The 25,310-nt window shown below is 55.5% G+C and overlaps 2 protein-coding genes and 1 long non-coding RNA gene across 3 annotated transcripts in view; 1 reads left to right on the top strand and 2 right to left on the bottom strand.

Annotated features, from left to right (window-relative positions):
• The window catches only part of SNRPA1 (small nuclear ribonucleoprotein polypeptide A'), an 840,838-nt gene that overhangs the window by 337,492 nt on the left and 478,036 nt on the right, over positions 1 to 25,310 (top strand). The gene's annotated exons all lie outside the window — the stretch shown is intronic.
• On the bottom strand, positions 473 to 24,096 carry LOC133349603 (BOS complex subunit NCLN-like). Its single transcript, XM_061563208.1, has 15 exons — positions 23,801 to 24,096; positions 17,560 to 17,750; positions 15,787 to 15,931; positions 14,612 to 14,706; positions 14,193 to 14,273; positions 13,498 to 13,601; positions 12,958 to 13,046; positions 11,459 to 11,598; positions 10,313 to 10,491; positions 9,242 to 9,329; positions 9,004 to 9,042; positions 8,444 to 8,607; positions 6,161 to 6,214; positions 4,463 to 4,541; positions 473 to 3,779 (listed from the first exon to the last, which is right to left on the bottom strand). Exons 1-15 carry the CDS (start codon positions 23,979 to 23,981, stop codon positions 3,720 to 3,722), a joined length of 1,689 nt encoding a protein of 562 aa, XP_061419192.1. The 5' UTR covers positions 23,982 to 24,096; the 3' UTR covers positions 473 to 3,719.
• LOC133361514 (uncharacterized) overlaps positions 473 to 25,310 on the bottom strand; it is a 29,013-nt gene continuing 4,175 nt past the window's right edge. The window contains exon 2 of the long non-coding RNA XR_009757384.1: positions 473 to 2,284. This is a non-coding gene — a long non-coding RNA (uncharacterized LOC133361514). The remainder of the gene's footprint in view (positions 2,285 to 25,310) is intronic.

The raw sequence follows: 25,310 nt of genomic DNA, 5'->3' as shown, positions 1-25,310 counted from the left end.
ATCTCTGCGGCCATCTCATTTCAATGACACTTGACGTACCACTACGGGGATTGGAGGAAAAAGTATGACCCAAACAAAAGATACCAAGACGGGCTTCATGACCAGCCGACTAACAAGTATAACCCGTAAAAACTAAGTTTTTCACTATAAATCCTTTATATGCGTGGCGGCTAGAGTCCTCTCGTCCTCTGGCTTGAGATGGCTGCCACCTATGGGTCAGATGATTGCATGGCAGCATTAAGCAATTGGTAATTAAATGTAATATTTTTGTCCTAAAAAGTGTAAAATTTTGGAAAAAAATTTTCACGAACATTAATTGTCACGCACAACGAGTCTGTGTGGAAATTGCAGCTCGATTGGATCACGGGAAGTGGGTTAAAAAACGACCGAAAGATTTGCACGGTCCTAAGCAAGCAAGCAAGTGAACTTAATATAAAAGATTTAAAAAGGAACCACACCACACACACACATGGACTTGTATCACCATCTTTAGCAAATCTTTTAAATTGTTCACATTTTGAGCCGAAGACAAAACACTCAACCCCGAGGGAGCGACCCCGCCACCACTCAATTTAAGCTCCGCAGATTCGACCCCTTCGCACAAGTCTCATATCACGCTCCGCCTCGCGGGGAAGGGGGGGGGCTTCATCACCGATCACAGATTTAATAAAAAACACACCATGCAAAACCTTAGACCACCCCCTCGATTAATCAACGCCTTTGCTCGCGACGTTCAGCGCTATCAAACCGGTGCGCGCGCTTTACAGCGCTCGTTTATTTTGGCGGCAGTAAACCGACGGGAGTTGATGAAGGAGAAAGCCCAGGGAGGAGAGGGGGGGTGGTGCGGAGAGAAGCTCGCAAAGTCCTCTTCGATTTGAGAACCCAGCGATCATTTCGCTGTAAAGCCTAGACACGTAAAACGGTTGGATCCGTGCCCGGCGATTCGACGGAATTGTCAAAGATATTCGCGAGCGGCGGAATTTTCGATTGAACGAACCAATTATTTTCTGCAGGTGCCGTCGAGGTTTTTCGCGCTTGTGCCGAGAGCAGGTCTCCGGATGTGAAGAGGCTCCCCAAGCGACGTTGCAGCGAAACATCGGGATGCGAAGTCGAACAACGCGCGGGGGGGGGGCAACACCCAGAAAACCCACCGCACGTTTTTCCCGCAGTCAAGTTTTAACATTCGCCTCTGCGTTGTTCGATTCGTTTTGTAGTTTTGTTCGCTCCCCCTGTTACCGTAAGCGTAATAAAACGCGGGCCACGTCGTCGCTTGTCGCGGATAATCGATTGTCGCGCGAGCGGCTTCGACGCGTTTTCCGCGAACGTCGCATTTCGATTTCGATCGATCGATGAGCCGAACGCATTGTCACTTGGCCCCCAGGGCGCGTCCCTGCAGCGCCGTGACACCGTTGCCCGACGCGTAACAGTGCATGCAGTGTTCGGTTTGCAGGAGGGTTTTTGCCGCGATATCTTTTTCCACGAGAACGACGCCCGTTCCTACGATCTGCCGATCGTCGCGACGAGCAGATATTCCCTCGAGTTTGTAATTCCATTTCAGATTGTCACCGTCTTTTTATCGTGCCCCGGTGTGTTTCAAGTACGAGTAAAGATTGCTCAAGAGTTATTTCGACTGCAGTTAGCTCAACGTAAGCCTTGCTGCTGCCTAAAATCTCCCCCCGCCCGCAGTCATTTAGAGTTGATGCCACATGACCGACATGCTGTCAATTACTCCGGCACCAATTGGCACCAATTGAACGGGGAAAGAGCGACGATTTATTTTTTAGACCTTTAAAAAGTTTGCATATTTCGTCAGGAAATAAAGCATTGCGAACAATAAAAATTAGCGAGGATAATCACGTGACGGTATTTTGCAAGCCACACTGATACGATTATCGTGGATCTTACATTGCGTGACAGATAGTCGATTCTCCATATCGCGGCAACCCTCGTTTTTTTGTTTTACAATTCAGCTGCAGTGCTACTAGACAGCATGTGCACGCACGCACGGGTGACGACCACACGACATTGGCTCGCGTTGTTCCAATCGGCCAGCGGAGTGCGAGACGGCTTGGACTTAAACACCTTGGACAAAAGCCACGCCTGGGTTGTCACAGTTGTAATTGCGGGCACAGCGGCAATGGTAGCCCAAATGACGATAACACTGTGCTGGCAATTTCTTATCAATGACGCAATCACAAATATAAGTAACCCCCATGTCTGGACGTAACCATTGATGCAGCAATTTCTCTTACTTGATGCAGCAATCGTGCTGTGACGGTTCCACCTGAAGACGGAAGCTTGTGTTGCCTCCGAAGCGTCGTGATTTTAATTTTATTTAAATTTAACTTTTATTAATTTAAATTTTAATTTTTTACCTACGTGACTTTACCGAAAAAACCTAAGAATATGAATCCTTGCAGTCACGAAAGCTTCAAATCTAGAATTGACCAATCCGTTCACCAACCCACCCCCTCCCCCCCACCACGACCTCGCCATTTTGGATATGTGACGATTCGGGGTCATGACTCAATTCAATAATATATTATTATTATTACTATAACTATTATTACCGTATTCTCCGGATTGTGAGATTCTCCGGAAAGGAAGTGACGCATTCCAAACATGTGGCGGTGAGTGCCAAACAAGTTAAACTAATCCGGTCTCACACCACGCACATACTGGGCTATAGAATGCAACCCTTGCTTGAAAATGCAGTGGGGGAAAGTGGATCTTATAATCTGGAGGATATGATAAAAACATGTTTAACATTGTGGCGCAATGCAGACCCCCCTCCCCTCTGCTGGACGTAGATCACGCGACTCAATCTCGAAGTGCAAGTTAAATAAAAATGCATTCTCCAGTTGACACGTTCATCGCGAGAATGGATACGAATGCGTCACGGCAAGAGTCCACAGTTCTGGCTTCCGCATCACTCACGCCATCCTCCGATCACCCGCTTGCAACTCGCAAACGGAACGTGCGGGTGGGTGGGTAGGTGGCAGAGGTCGCAACCGGGTACCCGATACCCGTACCCTACACCCGGCTACCCGTACGGGTACCCGTTTGCGACCCTGGTGCGGCCGGGTACGGGTAGACCGTGAGTCACTGGTGAGTAACTGTTTGTCACTCATTTCCCAACGTCTTGTCTCTTTTCACAATTCAAGTTCCTAGAATCAACCCACCCGCGCCTGCAACATGGCTTCATCCCAGAGGTCGCAATCAGGTACCCGCTACCCGTACCCTACCCGTACCCGGCCGGGTACGAGTACGGGTTCCCGTTTGCGACCCTGGTGCGGCCGGGTACGGGTAAGGAATCAAAACCCGTTTGCGACCTCTGGTAGGTGGGGGAGGCTCTGTGTGCCCCCCCACTTCACCCTCGCCTTCTGCGTCTGCAAGTACGTGCGTGCGCGTTCGTGCGTGTGTGCCTGGTGCTAGCGAGCAGTAGTGACAATTTACCGAACCGGACACGGGCCTCCACTAGGTCGACTCAGCCTCAAATGAGTACCCGGTGTGGTGTGTAAAGATCACCACTGGGGAGACAAAGGCGGCCGGGAGTGGTGTTGGCCACCCAGCCCCTTCGTGTGCCGTGCCGGCCTTCATAGGTGCTCGCTAACAGCACTTGCCCCAAACAGTCTGTGTGCCTATATTGGGTATTGTCTCTGTGTATGTGTGCGGGGATGTGTGTATGTGTGCGGGGATGTGTGTGTGATTGCTGCTGCTCACTGCAGCTTTGGCTTAGCGTTGAGTCTTCGCATGGTCTCGTACAGCAGCCCGAAGTTCTGCGAAGAGGAAAAGTAACCCGTTAACTTGCGTGAAAATACATTTTTTTTTACCATACTGGAGCAGTTTTTTCTTGCTGTGGTTGTCCCACCTGATGACGATTGCTTGTGTTGCGATTGAAACGTCGTGATCTATTATTTTTCTACCTACGTGACTTTACCGAAAGAACCAAAGAGTATGGAGGAATTCGATGAGCTATTAAAGCTCTTTTTTTTACAGATGTCCAGACATAGACATGTACAGCCCGTGTGTCAATCCACTGCTGGATGAGAGCGTCCGCACCAAACCAAGTGGATTTTTGTGGCGGATATTTGACTGGACTTTGCTATCCTGGTCAGTGCGGGTTGGTAAACAGAGCAGCACAGACGTGAGAGCGTAGATGTACGGTACAACAATTGGTTATGCTGCACTGCCATCCAAGACACAAGGACCGCAGCAGCCTACAAGGCCTGTTCCATAGGCACGATGATGATCGCCCATCCAAGCACTATGCGGGCTCAAACACCAGCTTAGCTTCCAATATACGATGAGATGTAGTCCCTGGGCAATGTTTTAACATGCAATTTGATCACATTCAAGTGTCTTCATGTAAATCCCGTTTTTTACGTGGATAAGCGCAAAACCAAGAAACGGCTGCACCTTTAATGACCATACTCCCCAATTAAAATTACCCACTTCTCACCTGTATAGCCAGGTACACCGCGCCCAGGTAGGCCGCAATCCCAACTGCCAAGATCAGGTCAAAAATTGCAGGCTTCACTCTGCCAGACGGACACACACACACAAAAAAATCCCCATCACATGGCACCTATAGACTGTTAAGGCAACCACTGATATATACACATATGCAAACATATCTACAGACACACACAAAGTTACACACCAATATCAACACAACCGCCATTCGCCACTAAGTGACGGTGACAACACCACGGCGCCTGTGCCAGGCCAGGTGCACTTTGAGGCCACGTGAAGTGTCGAAGGCTCGCTGACAGGAGGTCACAGGACAGACCCAGGTGCCATGGGTTGACTGAGATGACTGGCAGATTCACCAGTTACATACATACGCACGGACACACAACAAGTCTCGTACACAATTTAGAGATGATACATTTGCTAGACATACAGAGGACAAATATCCCCCATATAGCCATACAGGCTCTTGGTCGAAATGCTGTGCCGACGTTATTGAACACCGAATACCAGTTAGTAACTTAAGGCCGAATCAACTTTGAGCAAGGGCCCAGCAATCCAACTCTATAGTTGCCAGGTCTGCAGTGCAGTGTGTGCTGTCGCCCCTTCCCCCAAATACAAAGATCCCCCGTATAGTCTTTCACAGACTGTTGGGGCAAGTGCTGTTAGTGAACACCTATGAAGGCCGGCACGGCACACGAGGGAGTGGTGGCCAGCTACACGCCCGGCCGCCTTTGTCTCCCTAGTGGGATACAAAGGCCGATTCGACCTAGGGGAGGCCCAGGACCGGTTCAGAAAATCGTCACTGGTGTTGGCCATGAGCGGGAATCGAACCCGTGTTGCCCGGTTCGTAGTGCAGCGCGCTCACTGCTACACTCCCGCTCCCCCCACAGCTCCCCTCACACATTGGCCACTTAAAAAGAAACAATCCAATGGTCATGTTTGTCATCGCTGTGGTGTTGATCCATAACCCACAACATTTTAGGGGGGGGGAAATCCTGCCTCGCTAGGCTCTACCGGGGAGCCCACGTGGGAGTTGTTATTATCATGGCTACGCTATCTTCTTGGTTCTTTCGGAAAATGTCACGTAGAAGGGAAATAATAAAATAATAAAAATAAAACATAATAAAATACAATTATCACGACGTTTCGGCCACAACGCAAGCAGCCGTCCTCAGGTGAAGAACAGGTCTGTCGGAAAGACAGCGTCTGAATGATTTCTTGTGGTATTGTTGCAAATTCAGACACTGTCTTTCCGACAGACCTGTTCTTCACCTGAGGACGGCTGCTTGCGTTGTGGCCGAAACGTCGTGATAATTGTATTTTATTGTTTTGTTTTTATTATTTTATTATTTCCCTTCTACGTGACATTACCGAAAGAACCAAGAAGATGAATCCCTGCAGTCACGAAAGCTTTAAATCGAAATTTAATGGCTACGCTAGTTTACTCAGAAAAGCCTCACAGAGTCTCAGGACTCATTTCAAAAAGTCCCCGCCAAGTTTTCGCAGCAGGGAGTGAAGCTGCTGTGTGTCTTTCCAGCTGACGTTCATCGCGAAGATGACAACGGCAATGATATTGTCGATGGCCCTATTAATGACGGCGGCGATGCCGGGCCTTGTTAAATTACAATTACGCAAATTATGACGACGTTGAGGATGATTATGATGATGGTAGCAGGTTACTCACCGATAGGCATTCATCGTCTGCTTCAGCTGATCGTAAAAGAGGAACTCTGGTTCTCTGTAACACATTGTTACAACACCGGGTCAGCGGAGCGTTGTAGGAGTTCAAAGGTCAGCTCAGCACATAATCATCAACCCCGCAGGGCCCGACAAATTCTACTCCACTTTTACTGAGAGTTCAATCTTGCAGCCAGCTATGGCTGCAGGGTTTTGGTAGTACATGTTGTTTATGCCATTTATTGTGAAAATTCCGTCACAGTTCCTATGATCACTGTTTCATTGGTTTCATGGATTTATTTTGGTGATTTCGAAAAGTGTATTGGTTTAGCCATGTTTGTTTGTTGTAGTACAGAGTTAGACTGATGGCCTTAATCTAAGTTATCTTGTGGTTGTTGTTGGTTGTTTGACTTGCATCCCACTGGGATTTTTGCACACAGCGTTGGTGTGCGGTGTTTTTTTCTGCAATATTTTGCTGTCTTTTTTTTCTTGGATTTTCTGTTTGCACTCAGTCACATATTCACTTTAAGATGTTTTTTGTTCATGTTTTTGTTTTTTGTTTGTTGCGGTTGCACCCGATTCAATAGCCGAATGGCTCACAGGGCTATACCGAATACATGAACTTGAACTTGAATCTTGTTGCTTTATTAAATCCCTGACGGCCTCTGTCCAACCAGCAGTATTCATGAGTACGCCAGTTAGTTGATCGGCTGGTCACGTGCGGTGGTGTATATTACAGGGTGCTTCTAAAAAATGTTAACACTTCTGAGAATTTGCAACGATACCACAAGAAAATTGCCTCCGGGCACGCGTTGACAATGATGGCGAGGAAGTGGAGACTCTTCGACTTTTTGAAGCTATTAACATACATTTGTTATCATGTTGCAGTGTATTATCCCATATAAGTGTTGACATTTTTGGAAGCACCCTGTATAATGTGGGTACACTCCCACCCCCGTTCAAGATATCTTGGCCAGCGTGCAAGAGTAGGCCAAATACACTCCAGCGGGGCCTCTCTATGGCTCCGTCTTTGCTGAGGGCCCTCCCGCCAGCGATGCCGTTAGCCCAGAGGTCGCAAACGGGTTTTGATTCCTTACCCATACCCGGCCGCACCAGGGTCGCAAACGGGTACCCATACCTGGCCGTACCCGTACCCTACTCGCCCGGGTATGGGTAAGGTACGGGTACCTGATTGCGACCTCTGGGATGAAGCCATGTTGCAGGCGCGGGTGGGTTGATTCTAGGAACTTGAATTGTGAGAAGAGACAAGACGTTGGGAAATGAGTGACAAACGGTTGCTCACCAGTGACTCACGGTCTACCCGTACCCGTACCCGGCCGCACCAGGGTTGCAAACGGCTACCCGTACCTAGCCGGGTACGTGTAACCGGGTATCGGGTAGGGTACGGGTATCGGGTAGGGTACGGGTATCGGGTAGGGTACGGGTATCGGGTACCCGGTTGCGACCTCTGCGTTAGCCAAGCCACTGCGGGGTTGCACCTTTGCGCCTTTTTCGCCATCTTGGCGAGGACTCTAAAGCGTCAGCTCTGGACGTTATTCAACCAGCGAAGCCTCGCCGAGACTCTTCGCCTACTGTCGGCTGCTACACATTTCCACGCGATAAGCCACTTCGTTGAGCTATCATTCGTGGCCAGCGGGCCCCTTACCTGCTAAAATCAAGGTCGATTTTTTTTTTGCCTTGCGATTTATTTACCTCTCCTAGACTTTGCACTCCTATCGTGTTTTTTCGCATTGTTTGTTGTTGTAACTTTCTGACCCCCGTGCCCCCACTGAACATCTGTGAAAAGAGCTTCATGGCTCATCGGATTCCTCCAGTATAAACAAAGATTAAATCGTCGAGATAATGACTAAAATGCCCATAACCATCGTTTGTTCCGATTGCCGATTCTGATGCACCGTGGCACCTCTTGCGTGCGCGCACGTTGCGCGTGTCTGGCGCTGCCTCGCCTGGCAACCAGGCGCCTGGCAACCGGGCGCCTGGCAACCGGGCGCCTGGCAACCGGGCGCCTGGCAACCGGGCGCCTGGCAACCGGGCGCCTGGCAACCGGGCGCCTGGCAACCGAGCGCCTGGCAACCGGGCGCCTGGCAACCGGGCGCCTGGCAACCGGGCGCCTGGCAACCGGGCGCCTGGCAACCGGGCGTTTGACAACTGGGCGCCTGGCAACCGAGCGCTTGGCAACCGGGCGCCTGGCAACCGGGCGCCTGGCAACCGAGCGCCTGGCAACCGAGCACCTGGCAACCGAGCGCCTGGCAACCGAGCGCCTGGCTACCTCTTGTCGGCGCGCACGTTGTGCGTGCGGACATCCTTGAGGTAGCGCCCCATGTGGTGCTCGAGTGTCGTCACGAGCGCGTGGTCCGGCCCCACGAGCGGAGCGGCGCGCGGCTGCGACGCCAGCCAGTCCACCATGGCGCCCATCTGCTCCTCCTGCAGGCGCTGGTGGGTGGGGGTGGTTGGGGGGGGGACAGTAGGGTTACAGGGTTAGTGGGGTGGCAGGGGTGCAGGGTACGGGGCAGAGGTCGCAACCGGGTACCCGATACCCATACCCTACCCGATACCCGTACCCTACCCGTACCCGGCCGGGTACGGGTAGGGTACGGGTACGGGTACCCGTTTGCGACCCTGGTGCGGCCGGGTACGGGTAAGGAATCAAAACCCGTTTGCGACCTCTGGTACGGGGTGTGGGGGCAGGCGTAGTGGTGTGACAGGCGTAGTGGGGTGGCGGGGGTGCAGCGATGTCAGCGGAGTAGGGGTGCAAGGGTAAAGGGGTAGGCCGACAGGCCGGAGGGGGCACGCACGGGAGGGGTTGTCAAAACCGTTTGTCCCACTTACCAGTTGCTCTGAGAACACCTCAAACTCTCCTGTCGTGCCCTGGGATGAGACACAGAGGACAGGCGACACGGCGATAAGACGCAGGCAACAGCAAGATGGACACGCATCTATCAAAAAGAACGGTTTTTTTATGAACCGGGAAAGCCCAACTCTCAGGAAGGGGGCGACATTGAAGAATGGTTTCCAAACCCCACAATTGGCAAGTGATTGATCACGTGCGGCCAGCGTCCCCTCTCACCTTCCCCGTGAGGTTGTAGATGTACCGCGCCAGCGCCTCGCCCAGGATCTTCACGTTCCGACTCAGCTTCGTGATGTCCACCTGGGACCTGCACCAGCACACGAGTGGGACACACCCGCGCGTGGTCAACATTCCGCGCGTCCCGGCGTCTGTGTAGAGGAGTAAAATGGGGACGTGACGTCAGGTGTGCCGTTCAGTGCACATGACGTCACGTCTCCTGGGGTACTTAAGGGATACCCCGTGACGTAAGCGGGGTCACTGTGGGAACGGGTAGAGTAAGCAGGGTGGAGAGGAAACCAGGGGTAGAGAGAGGGATCAAATAGTGAGTCTGGGGAGAAGCCGGTGGTAGCCGTAGAGGTGCTCTATCTCCGGTCGGTGGAGTCGGCAGAGTCCAGGATCCGACACGAGAGAGACCGGAGCTAGCCGGCAGGGACCCAGACTCAGAGTAGGACCCCTAGTCCCTGGGAGTTGTGTACCCTGCTGTGTAATATTGATAAGCTTTAATAAACCCTGGCGGAAGCCCATAACTTACCTCCGTCTACGAGTACGTCTGCGTTGCGCGTCCATGTTGGTGCGAGTTTGCTCGTGTGAGCATGCTAGCAAGCGTGCGATGGGTTTCAGGACGAGCGTGTGTGTGTGTGGAGCGGTAATGCATTGGTAAGCGTGCCGACACTACGAACCCGGCGACCCGAGTTCGATTCCCGCTCACGGCCAACGCCAGTGAGCATTATCCGAACCATTCCTGGGCCTCCACTAGGTCGACTCAGCCTGAAATGAGTACCTGCAAAGGCGGCCAGGCGTGGTGTGGGCAACCCACCCCCACGTGTGCCATCCCGGCCTTCATAGGTGCTCCTCGCTAAACAGCACTTGCCCCAACAGTCTGTTCAGGCTACACGGGGGACCTTCGTCTGTCTTGCACGCGCGGCATGTGCCGCGCAGAAAATGCACGCGGGCGCGATTTCGCGCAAGCACGCTGCCGGGCGTGCAAGCGTGCCGTGCGGAGGCCCGTACCTAGCCCCTCCCCGCCCCTTCCCCACACCCCCCATCGTCCCCCACTCCCCGCCGCCGCACCCGACGTCGGCGATGGTGGCGCGCTCGGGCCGGCGGTGCGTGTCGAGGCGCGAGGCCGTGAACGCGGGCAGGCGGCGGATGCCGAAGCGCTCGTGCTCCCACGCCAGCGTCTCCTCCGCCAGGTTGATCTTCTTGTGCAGCATGGAGAAGCGCAGCGACGGGTGCTGGCTCGCCGCCACCTGCGGCACGCACACGCCGCACGGCGGCAACAAGCGCGGTTCGTCACCGCGCGGCGGTGACGTCACGGCGCGGCGTCGCTCGGTGCGACAGGAGGCCACGTCGGCAGGTCACGGGGCAGACTGGGGTGTTGTGGGTGAAATGACCGAGATGACCGCCACCTGTGCCTCCCCCCCCCCCCCAGCCGCCGTGCCAACTCACTCGCTCACGCGCGCGCACACACACACACACTCGCGCAGGTGTACGCGTAGCCACATGCGACATGAAGCTGGGGACACAGGAAGACAACGCAAAGACGACAACGGGCGATGGGGGGGGGCGCAAAAGAGACGCGGCCATTTAGAAAGACACGGGTACACACGTAGACGTGCGGACACGGAGACACGAGGTATACGGGGACACAAAGAGGCATGAGAATATAGGGACAACAACAGGTCATGGGAGAGACACGGGCACACAAAAAGCAATAAGTACACAGTGACAGAGAGACACAAAGGTACGGAGGGGGAAGGGACGGACCGAGTGTGTGGAAGAGTCAGACGGCGACGGGGTGTGGATGGGCTCACGCATTCCAGCCCCTCAAGGAAGGGAAGCGATCGACAGAGTGAGGCCAGCAAGTGAGCGAGCGGGCCAGACGGAGAGCGAGTGAGCGGCCGAGCCAGACGAAGCGTTCGCGAGCCAGACGAAGCGTTCGCGAGCCAGACGAAGTGTGAGCGGCTGAGCCAGGCGGAGCGTGGGCGAGCCAGACGAAGTGTGAGCGAACGAGCCAGACAGCGAGTAAGCGAGCGACCCAGACGGAGCATGAGCATGCGAACAAGCTAGAACGAGCCAGTGGGCGGGCGAGCGAAACACACCCCCGGGTGCGAGTGAACAAGCTGAGGAGCGAGCAGCGTGCGAGACGGACAGACAGACGAGAGCGAGCGAGCGAGCGAGACAAGACGGGAGAGCGAGCGAGTGAAGGGGCCTCACGTATTCGAGTTCCTTGAGGAAGGCGTAGGGGGGGGTGCCCTCCTTGGGGGGCTTCGACACGTGCAGGTGCAGGCTGTCGCCGCTGCCCAGCGTGTCGAGGCACAGCACGAACGCCACGCTGTCCTGCAGCCAGCTCGCATCTGCGCCGACACGGACGGGTCAGCCGGTCACCGCGGCCGATGGCCACACGCAGTCGCTGCCCCCCAATCGATCATTTGATCGTACACGAGAGGTTTTTTTGAGGTTAGATCGCGTAATACGTCGTTTAAACCTGCCGCTGCCCGACACGTAAACAAAACGTGCCAATTCGTTGCTAATTCAGCACACCGGTGTGTCGGAGAGTAAACCCACAAGACTTATTAGAATTGTAAATGTGGTGGGTTTACGATACATTTATATTTACGCAAGTTAACCCCAAAAAAACCTCTAAAATGGATAATATTGGTCGCAAAAGCCTATGTGTTAAACTCATAATTTTATTGAACTATCAATTCAGCCACAGTAGAATCTCGATTATCCGCGTACAGTTTATCCGATCTGCGGATTAATCGCACACCGAAGATTTTGCCATGAAATAATAACTCATTGATTTTTCCTTAAGTCCAAATTGATCATCTAAAAGTTACACATTGTTATTCTTGGAAATGTTTATTCCAAGTCACGTGCTTAAACCGAACAAATATGCGCTCCGGTTAATTCGAAATCCATGCGATTGGCGCGTCAGTAAAGTAGTTGCAATATCTTTTCAACAGTCGGGCGGAGTTTGATTGATGTCGATTGGCGTGGCTCCGCTGTCATCCACTTAGTGGCCCGAATCTTCTGCTGGGCGGGCGCAGGAAATTGTTATCAATGCACGCGCATCGATTGGTCGATCGTTTTTGGCACAGAGATCCACGGAAAATGGTCTCATGTTTGGATTATCCACGGCCGTCCTCTCTGTCATAAGTTTAACGGGTTCCGGAGACACTTGTAGAGGTAACTTCTTTATTACAATCCAACACTCCAACAGTCCAACAGTCCTGATACTCTGTAACAACTCCCAGGTACACAGCCTAGGTACACAGCCGAGATACACTACTCTGGCTACGCTCTGGAACTCGCCCTCACAAGGTCGTAGAGTCGGGAGTTCCAGAGTCCCACCACTCGTTCTCACAGCATCCCAGGGTCCTCAGATGGCTGGTCGTGGGTCTTGGGTCTTGAGCTACGACTGGCCCTGATCGTCCAGGGAGCTCCCCTTTTAAGCCTAGTCCCCAACGAGGGGTGGGGCCGTGTGCGCCCCCAGATATCCCACAGAGCACACACAGCCCCCCCCGTTGGTGGCGCCAAGCGGCTTAAGCGCCTGGCCCGCCCAGGGTCCCAGAGCCCCCAGCAGCCCCTCCCTTCTTATGTCACTACATAAGCGAGCAGCGGCAACGCAGTGGTTAGCGCGCTGCGCCACGAACCCCAGCCACCCGAGTTCGATTCCCGCTCGTGGCTAACACCGGCAACGATCATCTTACCTGTGTGGTCCAGGTTGTCCTCCAGCCAGCGCTTGGTTCCCTGGTATCCAAACTTCCCGCCGCCCGACAGGAAGAACAGGAGGTTGTACCTGGAGGCATGGGTTGGGGCGACAACCTTCAATGTGAAGCGAGTGGCTACGCTGAAAGGAAGAGTAGTGGGTGGGTGCGCGTGTGCATCTGTGCGTGTCTGTCTGGGTGGAGCGGTGGAGAAGTGGTGAGCACACTGCGCTACAAACCCAGCAACCCAAGATCGATTCTCATTCACGACCTACATAACTGTGAAATATCTGAACCATTCCTGGGCCTCTCCTAGGTGGACTCGGCCTTAAAATAGTACTTGGTGAGGTTTGTCCTCATCATCCCTGGAAGAGACAAAGGCGGCCGGGCGTGGTGCTGGCCACCCACCCCCTCGTGTACCGCGCCAGCCTTCATAGGTGCTCGCTAACAGCACTTGCCCCAGCATTGTGTCGAGGCTATACGTGGGATCTTTGTCATCTGTGTACATGACTGTGGGCCCCGTGCGTGCGTGCGTGAACCCACGCGGCGTGCGTGCGCTTGTGTGTGTAGAGCTTGGAGAAGAGACGCGCCAACTCCAGCAGCGCCGCCACTCCGCTCCCGTTGGAGTCCGCGCCAAACGACAGCCACTGCACACAAAGACAAATGTTACCCCCGCCCGTCCCCCTCCCATCCCGTAGACTTTAACAAAATGTTGGGGCAAGCGCTTCAAGCGAGCCGCAGCTATTAAGGCCGGCACGACGGGGGTTGTGTGGCCAGCAACTCCGCAGTGCCGATGTTTCATACACACTGCAGCAGGTGCTCACTTAAGGCCAAGTAAAGCTACCGGAGGCCAAGCACCAGCTCAGATATTTGCCACCGAATCGACACACAGATCTCTCGGGGTCGTCGAGCAGTGTTTACACACACACACACACGCACGCGGATTTCAGAAGAAATTCCGTAAATGTCATCTTCAGTGTCCCTTCTCTCAGACTTTATATTATTTCAGCTAGTGATGCCCCATTGTGCCTCAGCAGCTCTGTTACAAGAATGACCGTAGCCATCCCGCTCGTTCCAAATGGACATTTCTCTATTTCGTGATCGAAGCACAATGGGAAAAATGTTCGTTATTTCAACAGAATTTTTTTTAAACAATATTTGAATATTCTGTTCCTTTCCTTGTGATCAAACTGACGTGGGGTGCGGTGAGACACATGAAGAGGTGCGGCGACACTGACCGGAGCGAGTCCCAGCGAGTCGTAATGAGCCACAATCACGATGGTCGGCAAATCGTCCCCCCCCAGACCAGGCAGCCGGCCCTGCACCACAACCACCGCCACAACCACCACAATCACCGCCACAACCACCACAACCACTGACGTCAGCAGCAGCACCAATTCCACCATCACCAGCATCGGCAGCATCACCACCGCTGTCGCCATAACCAGCACGAGATCCACCACCCGCAGTCATCACCGCTGTCACCATCCACCACCACCTCAACCAGCAGCAAAACCACCTCCACCACCAGCACCGCCAACCATCAGCAAAACCACCACCAGCACCGTCACCACCAGCACTATCATCACCACCACCACCACCACTGTGGTTTGTTTTGGGGGGGGGGGGGCGGCAATATGGCGTCTTAATCGGGCACCTCGATGCTGGCGATTGACCAGTCCGGCAGGGCCTTGCTTTGGCCTCCGCTTGCCACCATCTGGAAGCCGTTGGCTGTCGCCGTGCTCAGCATGACTACACGGGGAGGGGGCACACGGGGAGAGAAGGGTTAGGAGTGTGTGGGGAGTGGTAGTGCAGTCGTTAGCGCGCTGCGCTACAAGCCCGGCGGCCCGAGTTCAATTCCAGCTCACGGCCAACATCAGTGACGATTATCTGAACTGGTCCTGGGCCTCACCTCGGTAGCCTCAAATGAGTAACTGGTGCGGTGTGTTAGCATCGTCCCTGGGGAGACAAAGGCGGCCGGGCGTGGTGCTGGCCACCCACCCCTCGTCAACAGCACTTGCCCCAACAGTCTGTTAAGGCTATACGGGGGACCTTTATCTTGTCTTTGTGTGTGTGGGGAGTGGTAGTGCAGTGGTTAGCGGACTGCATTACGAGTTCGATTCCTGCTCATAGACAATGAACCAATCCTGGGCCACCCTTACGATGACTCAGCCTTAAATGAGTACGTGGTAGAGTGAAAACATCAGGTATGGTGCTGACAATGCCACTTCCTCACGTGCCATAGAGGCTGGTGTGAGTCGGAGAGTGGTTCGGTGATTGGTTGAATCGGCGAGGTTATCGATTAAGATTTTAACATTTTCAATCACTCATTTGGAATCTACATAGAAAGCAGCACACCCGACTGTGAAACCTTGGTGGAGGCCTTCAGATAAGAAGTCATGGGACACAGTGCGGTTTCCCTCAATAACCTAGCAGAAGAATACTAATTGACGAACGCTTGATTTTGGGTGTGCACCTAGCCTGGCACATACCCCGAGTGCGGGCACCCCGCGCGTGTGCACAAGCCCGGCGCGTGCCCCCAGCGCGTGCACCCCCTTGAGTGCGTGCACCTAGCCTGGCGCGTACCCCCAGCATGCATCAGAGGTCGCAACCGGGTACCCGATACCCGTACCCTACCCGATACCCGGCTACTCGTACCCGGCCGGGTACGGGTACCAGTTTGCGACCCTGGTGCGGCCGGGTACGGGTAAGGAATCAAAACCCGTTTGCAACCTCTGGCGTGCATGCACCTAGCCTGGTGCGTAGCCCCAGCGTGCATGCACCTAGCCCGGCGCGTACCCCCAGCATGCATGCACCTAGCCTGGCGCGTACCCTGCGCGGCGGAGGCGTGCTGCAGGGCGGTGGAGGCGGCGTGCAGCTGCTCGTGGATGGAGAGCAGCTCCTCGTCCTCCTGCGCCAGGTACACCGGCACCGCCGTCTCCATCGTCAGCAGCTCCGGCTCCACCTCCCGCAGCCGCTGTGCCACGCGGGGGAGGGGGGGCGGGCGAGGGGGGCGAGCCAATTAATTTGGATTTGTTTTGCGCTCTTCCGCGTAACGAGATGTCTCTTTCTCTCTCGAGAGAGAATGAGAGAGAGCGCACACGCACTCTCCGATTAGCACGGTTGGCTACGTACGCTGTAAAAGAAGTTCAACACACACCACACACGCACGCGCACACGCACGCACACATGCACACGCACACACGCACGCACGCGCACACACACACGCACACACACACACGCACGCACACACACGCACACACGCACGCACACACGCACACGCACACGCACACGCACACGCACACGCACACGCACGCACGCAGATCCCCCACTTGGGAGGTGCCGCGGCAGCCCAACGGTGGCGCGTTCGCCGCTCTTTGCAGAGGTTCGCGGTTCGAATCTAGCGGCCGCCCTGGTTCGCATCTAGCGGCCGCCCTGGTTATTATCATCATTGCGGTGTGTGTATTAGCCCGTGATAACAATACCACGCGCCGTCCGTGTCACTCACAGTGGATGTTCAAGATGCCGTGGCGTCATTTGCAAGAGCAGACCATTGCGTGCCACCGGCATCGTGGTCTAGATGTGCCAAATTTGAAAATTTACAGCGCAAATTACCTCATCGGGATTGTACACAGCAGCAAACATCGCCCCGGTGTGGTATAAGGTGACTGCGGTTCAGCGATGGGCATTCGCCTGCCGGTAGACGGATGGACGAGTGGATAGGTAGAAAATGAGTGGAGCGGTTGAGTAAATGAGCGAGAGGGTGAGCGGTTGAGTGAGCTGCTGAGTGAGCGAGTGAGTAAGCGTGCTAACGGTTGAGTAAGCGGGTGAGCGGGTGAGTGTGTGGCTGAGAAAATGAACAGCTGAGTGAGCGGTTGAGCTAGCGGGTGAGTGGGTGAGTAAGCGAGTGAACGGGCAAGTACGTGAGGCAGCGTGTGAGTCAGTGAGAGGGTAAGCAAGTGAACGGGTGAGCGAGCGGGTGAGCGAGCGAGCTGGCGGCTGAGCTGGCGGGCGAGCTGGCGGGTGGCAGAGGTTGCAACCGGGTACCCGATACCCGTACCCTACCCGATACCCGGCTACCCGTACCCGGCCGGGTACGGTTACCCGTTTGCGACCCTGGTGCGGCCGGGTACGGGTAGGCCGTGAGTCACTGGTGAGTAACTGTTTGTCACTCATTTCCCAACGTCTTGTCTCTTCCCACAATTCAAGTTCCTAGATTCAACCCACTCGCACCTGCAACATGGCTTCATCCCAGAGGTCGCAATCAGGTACCCGATACCCGTACCCGGCCGGGTACGGGGGTAGGGTACGGGTACGGGTACCCGTTTGCGACCCTGGTGCGGCCGGGTACGGGTAAAGAATCAAAACCCGTTTGCGACCTCTGGCGGGCGGGCGGGCGAGTGGGTGAGTACGTGAGTGAGCGCGCGAGTAAAGTGAGTGGGTAAGCAAGTGAACGGGCGAGCGAGCAAGTGGGTGAACTGGCGGGTGAGCTGGCGGGTGAGCTGGCGGGCGAACTGGCGGGCGAACTGGTGGGCGGGCGGGCGAGCGGGCGGGCGAGCGAGCTGGCGGGCGAACTGGCGAGCTGGTGGGCGAGCTAGCGGGCACCTCGAGCGCATCGCCGGGGAGGCTGCCGAGGTCGGGCGGCAGCAAGATGACGATGGCGGCCGCGGCCTGCGCTAGCGCGTGGCGCAGCGTGTGCAGCGACAGCTCCGAGAGGCGCAGCAGTACGCAGCGGCGGGACAGTCCGTCGGCGTCGCCCGAGCGCGCCTCCGCGTTCACGATGGCGTTCCGCGAGCCTGCGCGGCCAGAGAGACAAAGGTCACCCCGTGCAGCCTCGACGCACCGTCGGGGGAGGGCAAGTGCTGTTTGCGGGTCGAGCCCTACGAAGGCCGGGCAGGGTACACGACGGGGGTCGCGTGGCCAGCGCCGCGCCGGGCCGCGATGTTTACACGGCCGCACCAGGTACTCGTTTGAGTCGACCACATATACGTGCACGCACGCACGCAAAGACAAAACACACATGTACGCCACACATACAAAATCACTCTTAGAGATAAACATACTATAACAGGCACACACTGCAGGAACGAGTACATCAAGAATAAGATGCACACAGAGACATTATAAAGACACAAAAATAACACGCATAATATAGGATACACACACATTATGACGACAGATACCCCATGTGTAAGCCTTTAACAAACTGCTGGGGCAAGTGCTGTTAGCGAGCACCTATTAAAGCCAAGACGGCACATATGGAGCGGGTGGCCAGCACCGTGCCTGGCCGCCTTTGTCTCCCCAGTGGCGCTGTTTACACGTACGTAGCCACTCTAAGAAGTAAATACTCAGTGTATAATAATAATAATGATACGGCGTGAAAGTAACAATGTGGATAGTCCCGTTTAAATCCACTGCTGGATGAAGGCCTGACAAAGCCGTGTCTGTCAAAGGGGTTGACTGACCGTACTTCTCGATTTAAAGCTTTCATGACTGCAGGGATTCATCTTCTTGGTTCTTTCGGTAAAGTCACGTAGAAGGGAAGTAATAAAATAATAAAAATAAAACATACGTGAAATAAAACTACGTGACTTTACCGAAAGAACCAAGAAGATGACCGTACTTCACCACGCTGGTCAGTGCGGCAGACGTTAGCCGTGGCAACTCGGAGAGCCAGGTTCAGAGTGCAGCGCGCTAACCATTGCGCCACCGCTACCCACATACATTATACCCACACTAGACATTACACACACACACTAGACATTACACACACACACTAAGACATTACACACACACACACTAAGACATTACACACACACACTACACATTACACACACACTACACACATACACTACACATTACACACACTACACATTACACACACTACACATTACACACACACTACACATTACACACACTACACACACACTACACACACACACTAGACATTACACACACTACACACACACTAGACATTACACACACTACACACACACTACACACACTACACACACACACTAGACATTACACACACACACTACACATTACACACACACACTACACACATACATTACACATTACACACACACACTATAAATTACACACACACTACACACACACACTACACATTACACACACACATTACACACACACACTACACATTACACACACACTACACATTACACACACACACCACACACACACTACACATTACACACACACACTACACATTACACACACACACTACACACACACTACACATTACACACACTACACACACACTACACATTACACACACACACACTACACATTACACACACACACTACACACACACTACACATTACACACACTACACACACACTACACATTACACACACACACCACACACACACCACACATTACACACACACTACACATTACACACACACACCACACATTACACACACCACACACACACTACACATTACATACACATTATACACACACACTACACACACTAAGACATCAACACACACACTACACATTACACACACATTACACACACATTACACACACTACACATTACACACACATTACACACACACTACACACACTAAGACATCAACACACACGTGCCCTCTATTGTCCTCTACATATCGCCATCTTCTCTCGTGTCTATTGCCCTCCTGTCTCCCAGTATCTCCACAGGCGTCTCTCCCTCTCATCTCCCAGTGTCTCCCCCTATCTCCCCCTATCCCACTACCACAGCTGCACCACGAGGCTCTATCCTGTCTCCCTGCTGCCCCCCCTTCTGCTGTGTCACGTGTCCATGCGTCTCCCCCCCCTCCCCTAAGGGTTTAAATCTCTCAAAGGGATATTTTCCAGAGTTCAGCCACGGGTAGCTCCTAGCTGAACGAGAACCCTGGTCTCTCCGCCAATGCCTCCCCTCCCCTCCCCCCATTCTCATCATCGGCCATGGTCCATCCACTGCTGGATGAATGCCCCCTCCCAACGCCGTCGCGACCTCGCCCCTGCCAATTCACCGATGTCACCGCTCCATCTCCGCGGTGGACGTGCCCTCCGGAACGTGTTCTCTGCTTTGGCTGTCATTAACCACCATCACCACCATCATCACCACCATCATCATCATCATCACCACCATCATCATCACCACCACCATCATCACCACCATCATCATCATCACCACCATCATCATCATCATCACCACCACCATCATCATCATCACCATCATAATCATCACCACCACCACCATCATCATCACCACCACCACCATCATCATCATCACCACCACCACTACCACCATCATCATCACCATCATCATCATCACCACCACCACCATCATCACCACCACCACCATCATCATCATCATCACCACCACCATCATCACCACCACCACCACCATCCCGGCGTGTCCTGCCCAAGTTCTACTCGTCACGCTGTGCTGTCTCTCTGATTTGTGTTTGTTCCCCGACCACGTCTGCCTATTTTTGTCTCTCGGATGCAACCCCCAAATCTGCCCCCCAATCTCCACCCCCCCCACTGCAATTCCTTTCATCTGCACCGCCCCCCGCCCACCCTTATTTCCTGTTCCTGATGCGGGATTCCTCGTCTCCTGTCCCCCCCCCCCCCCCATGCCCCAACCATCATCCCTGGCTGGCTGCTATCTTACTCTCAACCATCACCACCTTGGCTGTCAGTGTCCCCCTGCTGCTGCTACTGCTGCTGTTTCAAGACCACGAAAGCTGTGGCCTTTGCTGCCCCACCCACCACCACCTTGCTGCCCCCTCTCTGCCCCCCCACCCACCACCACCACCACCTTGCTGTCCTCTCTGCCCCCCACCCACCACCACCTTGCTGCCCCCTCTCTGCTCCCCCCCACCCACCACCACCTTGCTGTTCCCTCTCTGCCCCCCCACCCACCACCACCTTGCTGCCCCCTCTCTGCCCCCCCCACCCACCACCACCTTGCTGTTCCCTCCCTGCCCCCCACCCACCACCACCTTGCTGTGCCCTCTCTGCCCCCCCCACCCACAACCACCACCTTGCTGCCCCCTCTCTGCCCCCCCACCCACCACCACCACCACCTTGCTGTCCTCTCTGCCCCCCACCCACCACCACCTTGCTGCCCCCTCTCTGCTCCCCCCCACCCACCACCACCTTGCTGTTCCCTCCCTGCCCCCCACCCACCACCACCTTGCTGTGCCCTCTCTGCCCCCCCACCCACAACCACCACCTTGCTGCCCCCTCTCTGCCCCCCCACCCACCACCACCACCACCTTGCTGTCCTCTCTGCCCCCCACCCACCACCACCATCTTGCTGTTCCCTCTCTGCCCCCCACCCACCACCACCTTGCTGCCCCCTCTCTGCTCCCCCCCCACCCACCACCACCACCACCTTGCTGTTCCCTCTCTGCCCCCCCACCCACCACCACCTTGCTGTTCCCTCTCTGCCCCCCCACCCACCACCACCTTGCTGCCCCCTCTCTGCCCCCCCCCCACCCACCACCTTGCTGTTCTCTCTCTGCCCCCCCACCCACCACCACTTTGCTGTGCCCTCTCTGCCCCCCCACCCACAACCACCTTGCTGTGCCCTCTCTGCCCCCCCACCCACCACCACCACCACCTTGCTGTTCTCTCTCTGCCCCCCACCCACCACCACCTTGCTGTTCCCTCTCTGCCCCCCACCCACCACCACCTTGCTGTTCTCTCTCTGCCCCCCACCCACCACCACCTTGCTGTTCCCTCCCTGCCCCCCCACCCACCACCACCTTGCTGTTCTCTCTCTCTGCCCCCCACCCACCACCACCTTGCTGTTCCCTCTCTGCCCCCCACCCACCACCACCACCTTGCTGTGCCCTCTCTGCCCCCCCACCCACCACCACCATCACCTTGCTGTTCCCTCTCTGCCCCCCACCCACCACCACCACCTTGCTGTTCTCTCTCTGCCCCCCCACCCACCCACCACCACCTTGCTGTTCCCTCTCTGCCCCCCACCCACCACCACCTTGCTGTTCCCTCTCTGCCCCCCCACCCACCACCACCTTGCTGTTCCCTCCCTGCCCCCCACCCACCACCACCTTGCTGTTCCCTCTCTGCCCCCCACCCACCACCACCTTGCTGTTCCCTCTCTGCCCCCCCCACCCACCACCACCACCTTGCTGCCCCCTCTCTGCCCCCCCACCCACCACCACCTTGCTGTTCCCTCCCTGCCCCCCACCCACCACCACCTTGCTGTTCCCTCTCTGCCCCCCACCCACCACCACCACCTTGCTGCCCCCTCTCTGCCCCCCCACCCACCACCACCTTGCTGTTCCCTCCCTGCCCCCCACCCACCACCACCTTGCTGTTCCCTCTCTGCCCCCCACCCACCACCACCACCTTGCTGTTCCCTCTCTGCCCCCCCACCCACCACCACCACCTTGCTGTTCCCTCTCTGCCCCCCACCCACCACCACCATCACCTTGCTGTTCCCTCCCTGCCCCCCCACCCACCACCACCACCTTGCTGTTCCCTCCCTGCCCCCCCACCCACCACCACCACCTTGCTGTTCCCTCTCTGCCCCCCACCCACCACCACCTTGCTGTTCCCTCCCTGCCCCCCACCCACCACCACCACCTTGCTGTTCCCTCCCTGCCCCCCCACCCACCACCACCACCTTGCTGCCCCCTCTCTGCCCCCCCACCCACCACCACCACCTTGCTGTTCCCTCTCTGCCCCCCACCCACCACCACCACCTTGCTGTTCCCTCTCTGCCCCCCACCCACCACCACCACCTTGCTGTTCCCTCTCTGCCCCCCACCCACCACCACCACCTTGCTGTTCCCTCTCTGCCCCCCCACCCACCACCACCACCTTGCTGTTCCCTCTCTGCCCCCCCCACCCACCACCACCTTGCTGTTCCCTCCCTGCCCCGCCACCCACCACCACTCCACGTGTCCGCGTGACGTCTCCCATCAACTGCTGCCCTCCCTGCTGGTCCCCCCGCCTCTTCGCTCTGTCCAGCATGTCTATGTTGAACTTCTTTCGCACCGTACGTAGCCCACCGTGCTAACCCGTGCCCCCCCCCCCCCCACTCTTTACAGTCCTTACACGCTGCCCCCCACCCCAGCTCGCCCCCCCCCCCCCCGGCAAAGCGCTCTTTGTCGTCCCCAACTGCGCTGCCCCCCCCCCACCCCCTTTCTTTGTCACTGCCCCCCACAGTGTTGCTGCCCGCCACCACCACCCACTGATTTGATGCTGCCACTCACTGTGATTGCCTCTGCCCACCCGGCTGTCACTCCCCCCCCCCAATCTCTCTTGCCCCCCCTCCCTGCCTCCCTGCCCCCCCCCTGCCCCCCCCCCCCAATGCCCCCCCCCCACTGCCCCCCCTCCCTGCCCCCCCCACTGCCCCCCCCCCACTGCCCCCCCTCCCTGCCCCCCCTCCCTGCCCCCCCTCCCTGCCTCCCCTCCCTGCCCCCCCTCCCTGCCACCGCCTCCCTGCCCCCCCCTACCCCGTGCTGCTGCCCGCCACCACCACCCACTTTGATTTGACGCTGCCCCTCACTGTGATTGCCTCTGCCCACCGGGCTGTCACCCCCCCCCCATCTCCCCTGCCCTCCCTCCCTGCCTCCCTGCCCCCCACCCTGCCCCCCACCCTGCCCCCCCCTCCCTGCCCCCCCTCCCTGCTACCCACCCTACCCCGTGCTGCTGCCCGCCACCACCACCCACTTTGATTTGACGCTGCCACTCACTGTGATTGTCTCTGCCCATCCGGCTATCACTCCACCCCCATCCTCCCTGCCCCCCTGCCCCCCTCCCTGCCCCCCACCCTGCCCCCCCCCCCCCCACTGCCCCCCCTCCCCGCACCGTGCTGCTGCCCGTGGATGTCGAACTGCGCGGCCCGCATGGCCGGGAACTCGTGGGCCGCTTGGGCCGGAGCTGCCCGCGACAGCAGCAGCGCGGCTGCGGGCAGCAGCAGGAGCAGCAGCCCCGCGGGCACGGCGCCCTTGCACAGCCCCTCGAGCACATCGCCCGCGTCTCCCAGCATCGTCCACCGCCGGCTGAGTCGATCGATTGATCGATCGATCGGATGTTGGTCGACCACTTGAGACGCGCGCGTGGACGGGGGGAAGGTGGCGGAGGCCGCGTGCTGCGGGTGATGGAGGTGGGCGTGGCTTGAGAGGTCCTTACGTGACTGATTATTATTATTTTTATTTAATTTTTATTATTTTATTTTTATGGTTGTATTTTGTATTGTTTTGTTTTTGGTAGTGTTATTTTCGTCATTGTATTTTCTGTTGTTTTGTTGTTATTGTTTTATTTTCGTAATTGTATTTTCTGTTGTTTCGTTTTTATTGTTTTATTTTCGTTATTGTATATTTGATTATTTACATTGTTTTGTTTGTATGATTTTTATTCGTATGATTTTAATCCTATTTTGTTCGTATTATTTTATTTTCATTATTGTATTTGTACGATATATTTTATTATTTAATTATTATTTTCTTTTTTAAATGAATTGGGTGGGTCCTTCAGGCGAACGCGCCGGACTACTAACGTTGATTTCGGGCACGCCCCGGGGTCCTTCAGGCGCGAGCGCGGTGGATGACTCAGATTATAATATGCAAATTAGCCGGTAAGGGTGCACTTTGGTTTTAAAAATTTATATTTACCAAAAAAAATGTAGTTGAAAATAATTTTAAGTTCAACCGCTGTATTGATTGCGATTTTCTTTATATTGATTGGGATTTTTTTTTAAAGGCGTATTTAGATTTGTAAGCATTGCATTGGAGGAGTTCTTCAGGCGAACGCCGTGGGCGACTACATAACCCACGTGGATTGGGATGAGCTTCGCAGATGTGGAGCGAGAGCAGCAGCAGCAGCAGCACACTCGGACCCCACCGTGAACCCTCACCTCTAACCCCCAACCATCGCCACTGCGCCTCCGATTTAGCACGTTTGGCTACGTACGGCGCGAAAGAAGTTCAACGTACACGCTGCACAGCAAGCACTGTCGTGGTGCGGGGTCCTTCAGGCGAATGCGCTGGACGACTATAATGTGTCACGACAGGCGGGGTGACCTCCAGGCGAGCGCCGAGGACTACTATGTTTATGCAAATGAGCCGGCGCTGTGCCCGCCCCCTTCCTTCTCCACGTGTGTGAAGTGACAGGTGGCAGCGGTGCAGCAAAGCGGAGTGGTTGTCATGTACTTCTATGCTCCCACGTCCGAGCTCATTGTCCTCCCGATGCCGCCGCCCGCTGACCAGAGTGGCGAAGTTGCGGTCAAGCGTTGTAGTACGGAGTTAGACTGATGGTCTTCATCTAAGTTGTCTTGGTTCTTTCGGTAAAGTCACACAGAAGGGAAATAATAAAATAA

Source organism: Lethenteron reissneri, chromosome 1 (genome assembly GCF_015708825.2).
Source record: "Lethenteron reissneri isolate LAM-NWPU_2019-01 chromosome 1, ASM1570882v1, whole genome shotgun sequence".
NCBI lineage: Eukaryota > Metazoa > Chordata > Hyperoartia > Petromyzontiformes > Petromyzontidae > Lethenteron > Lethenteron reissneri.
This window is presented reverse-complemented; position numbering and strand designations above follow the sequence as displayed.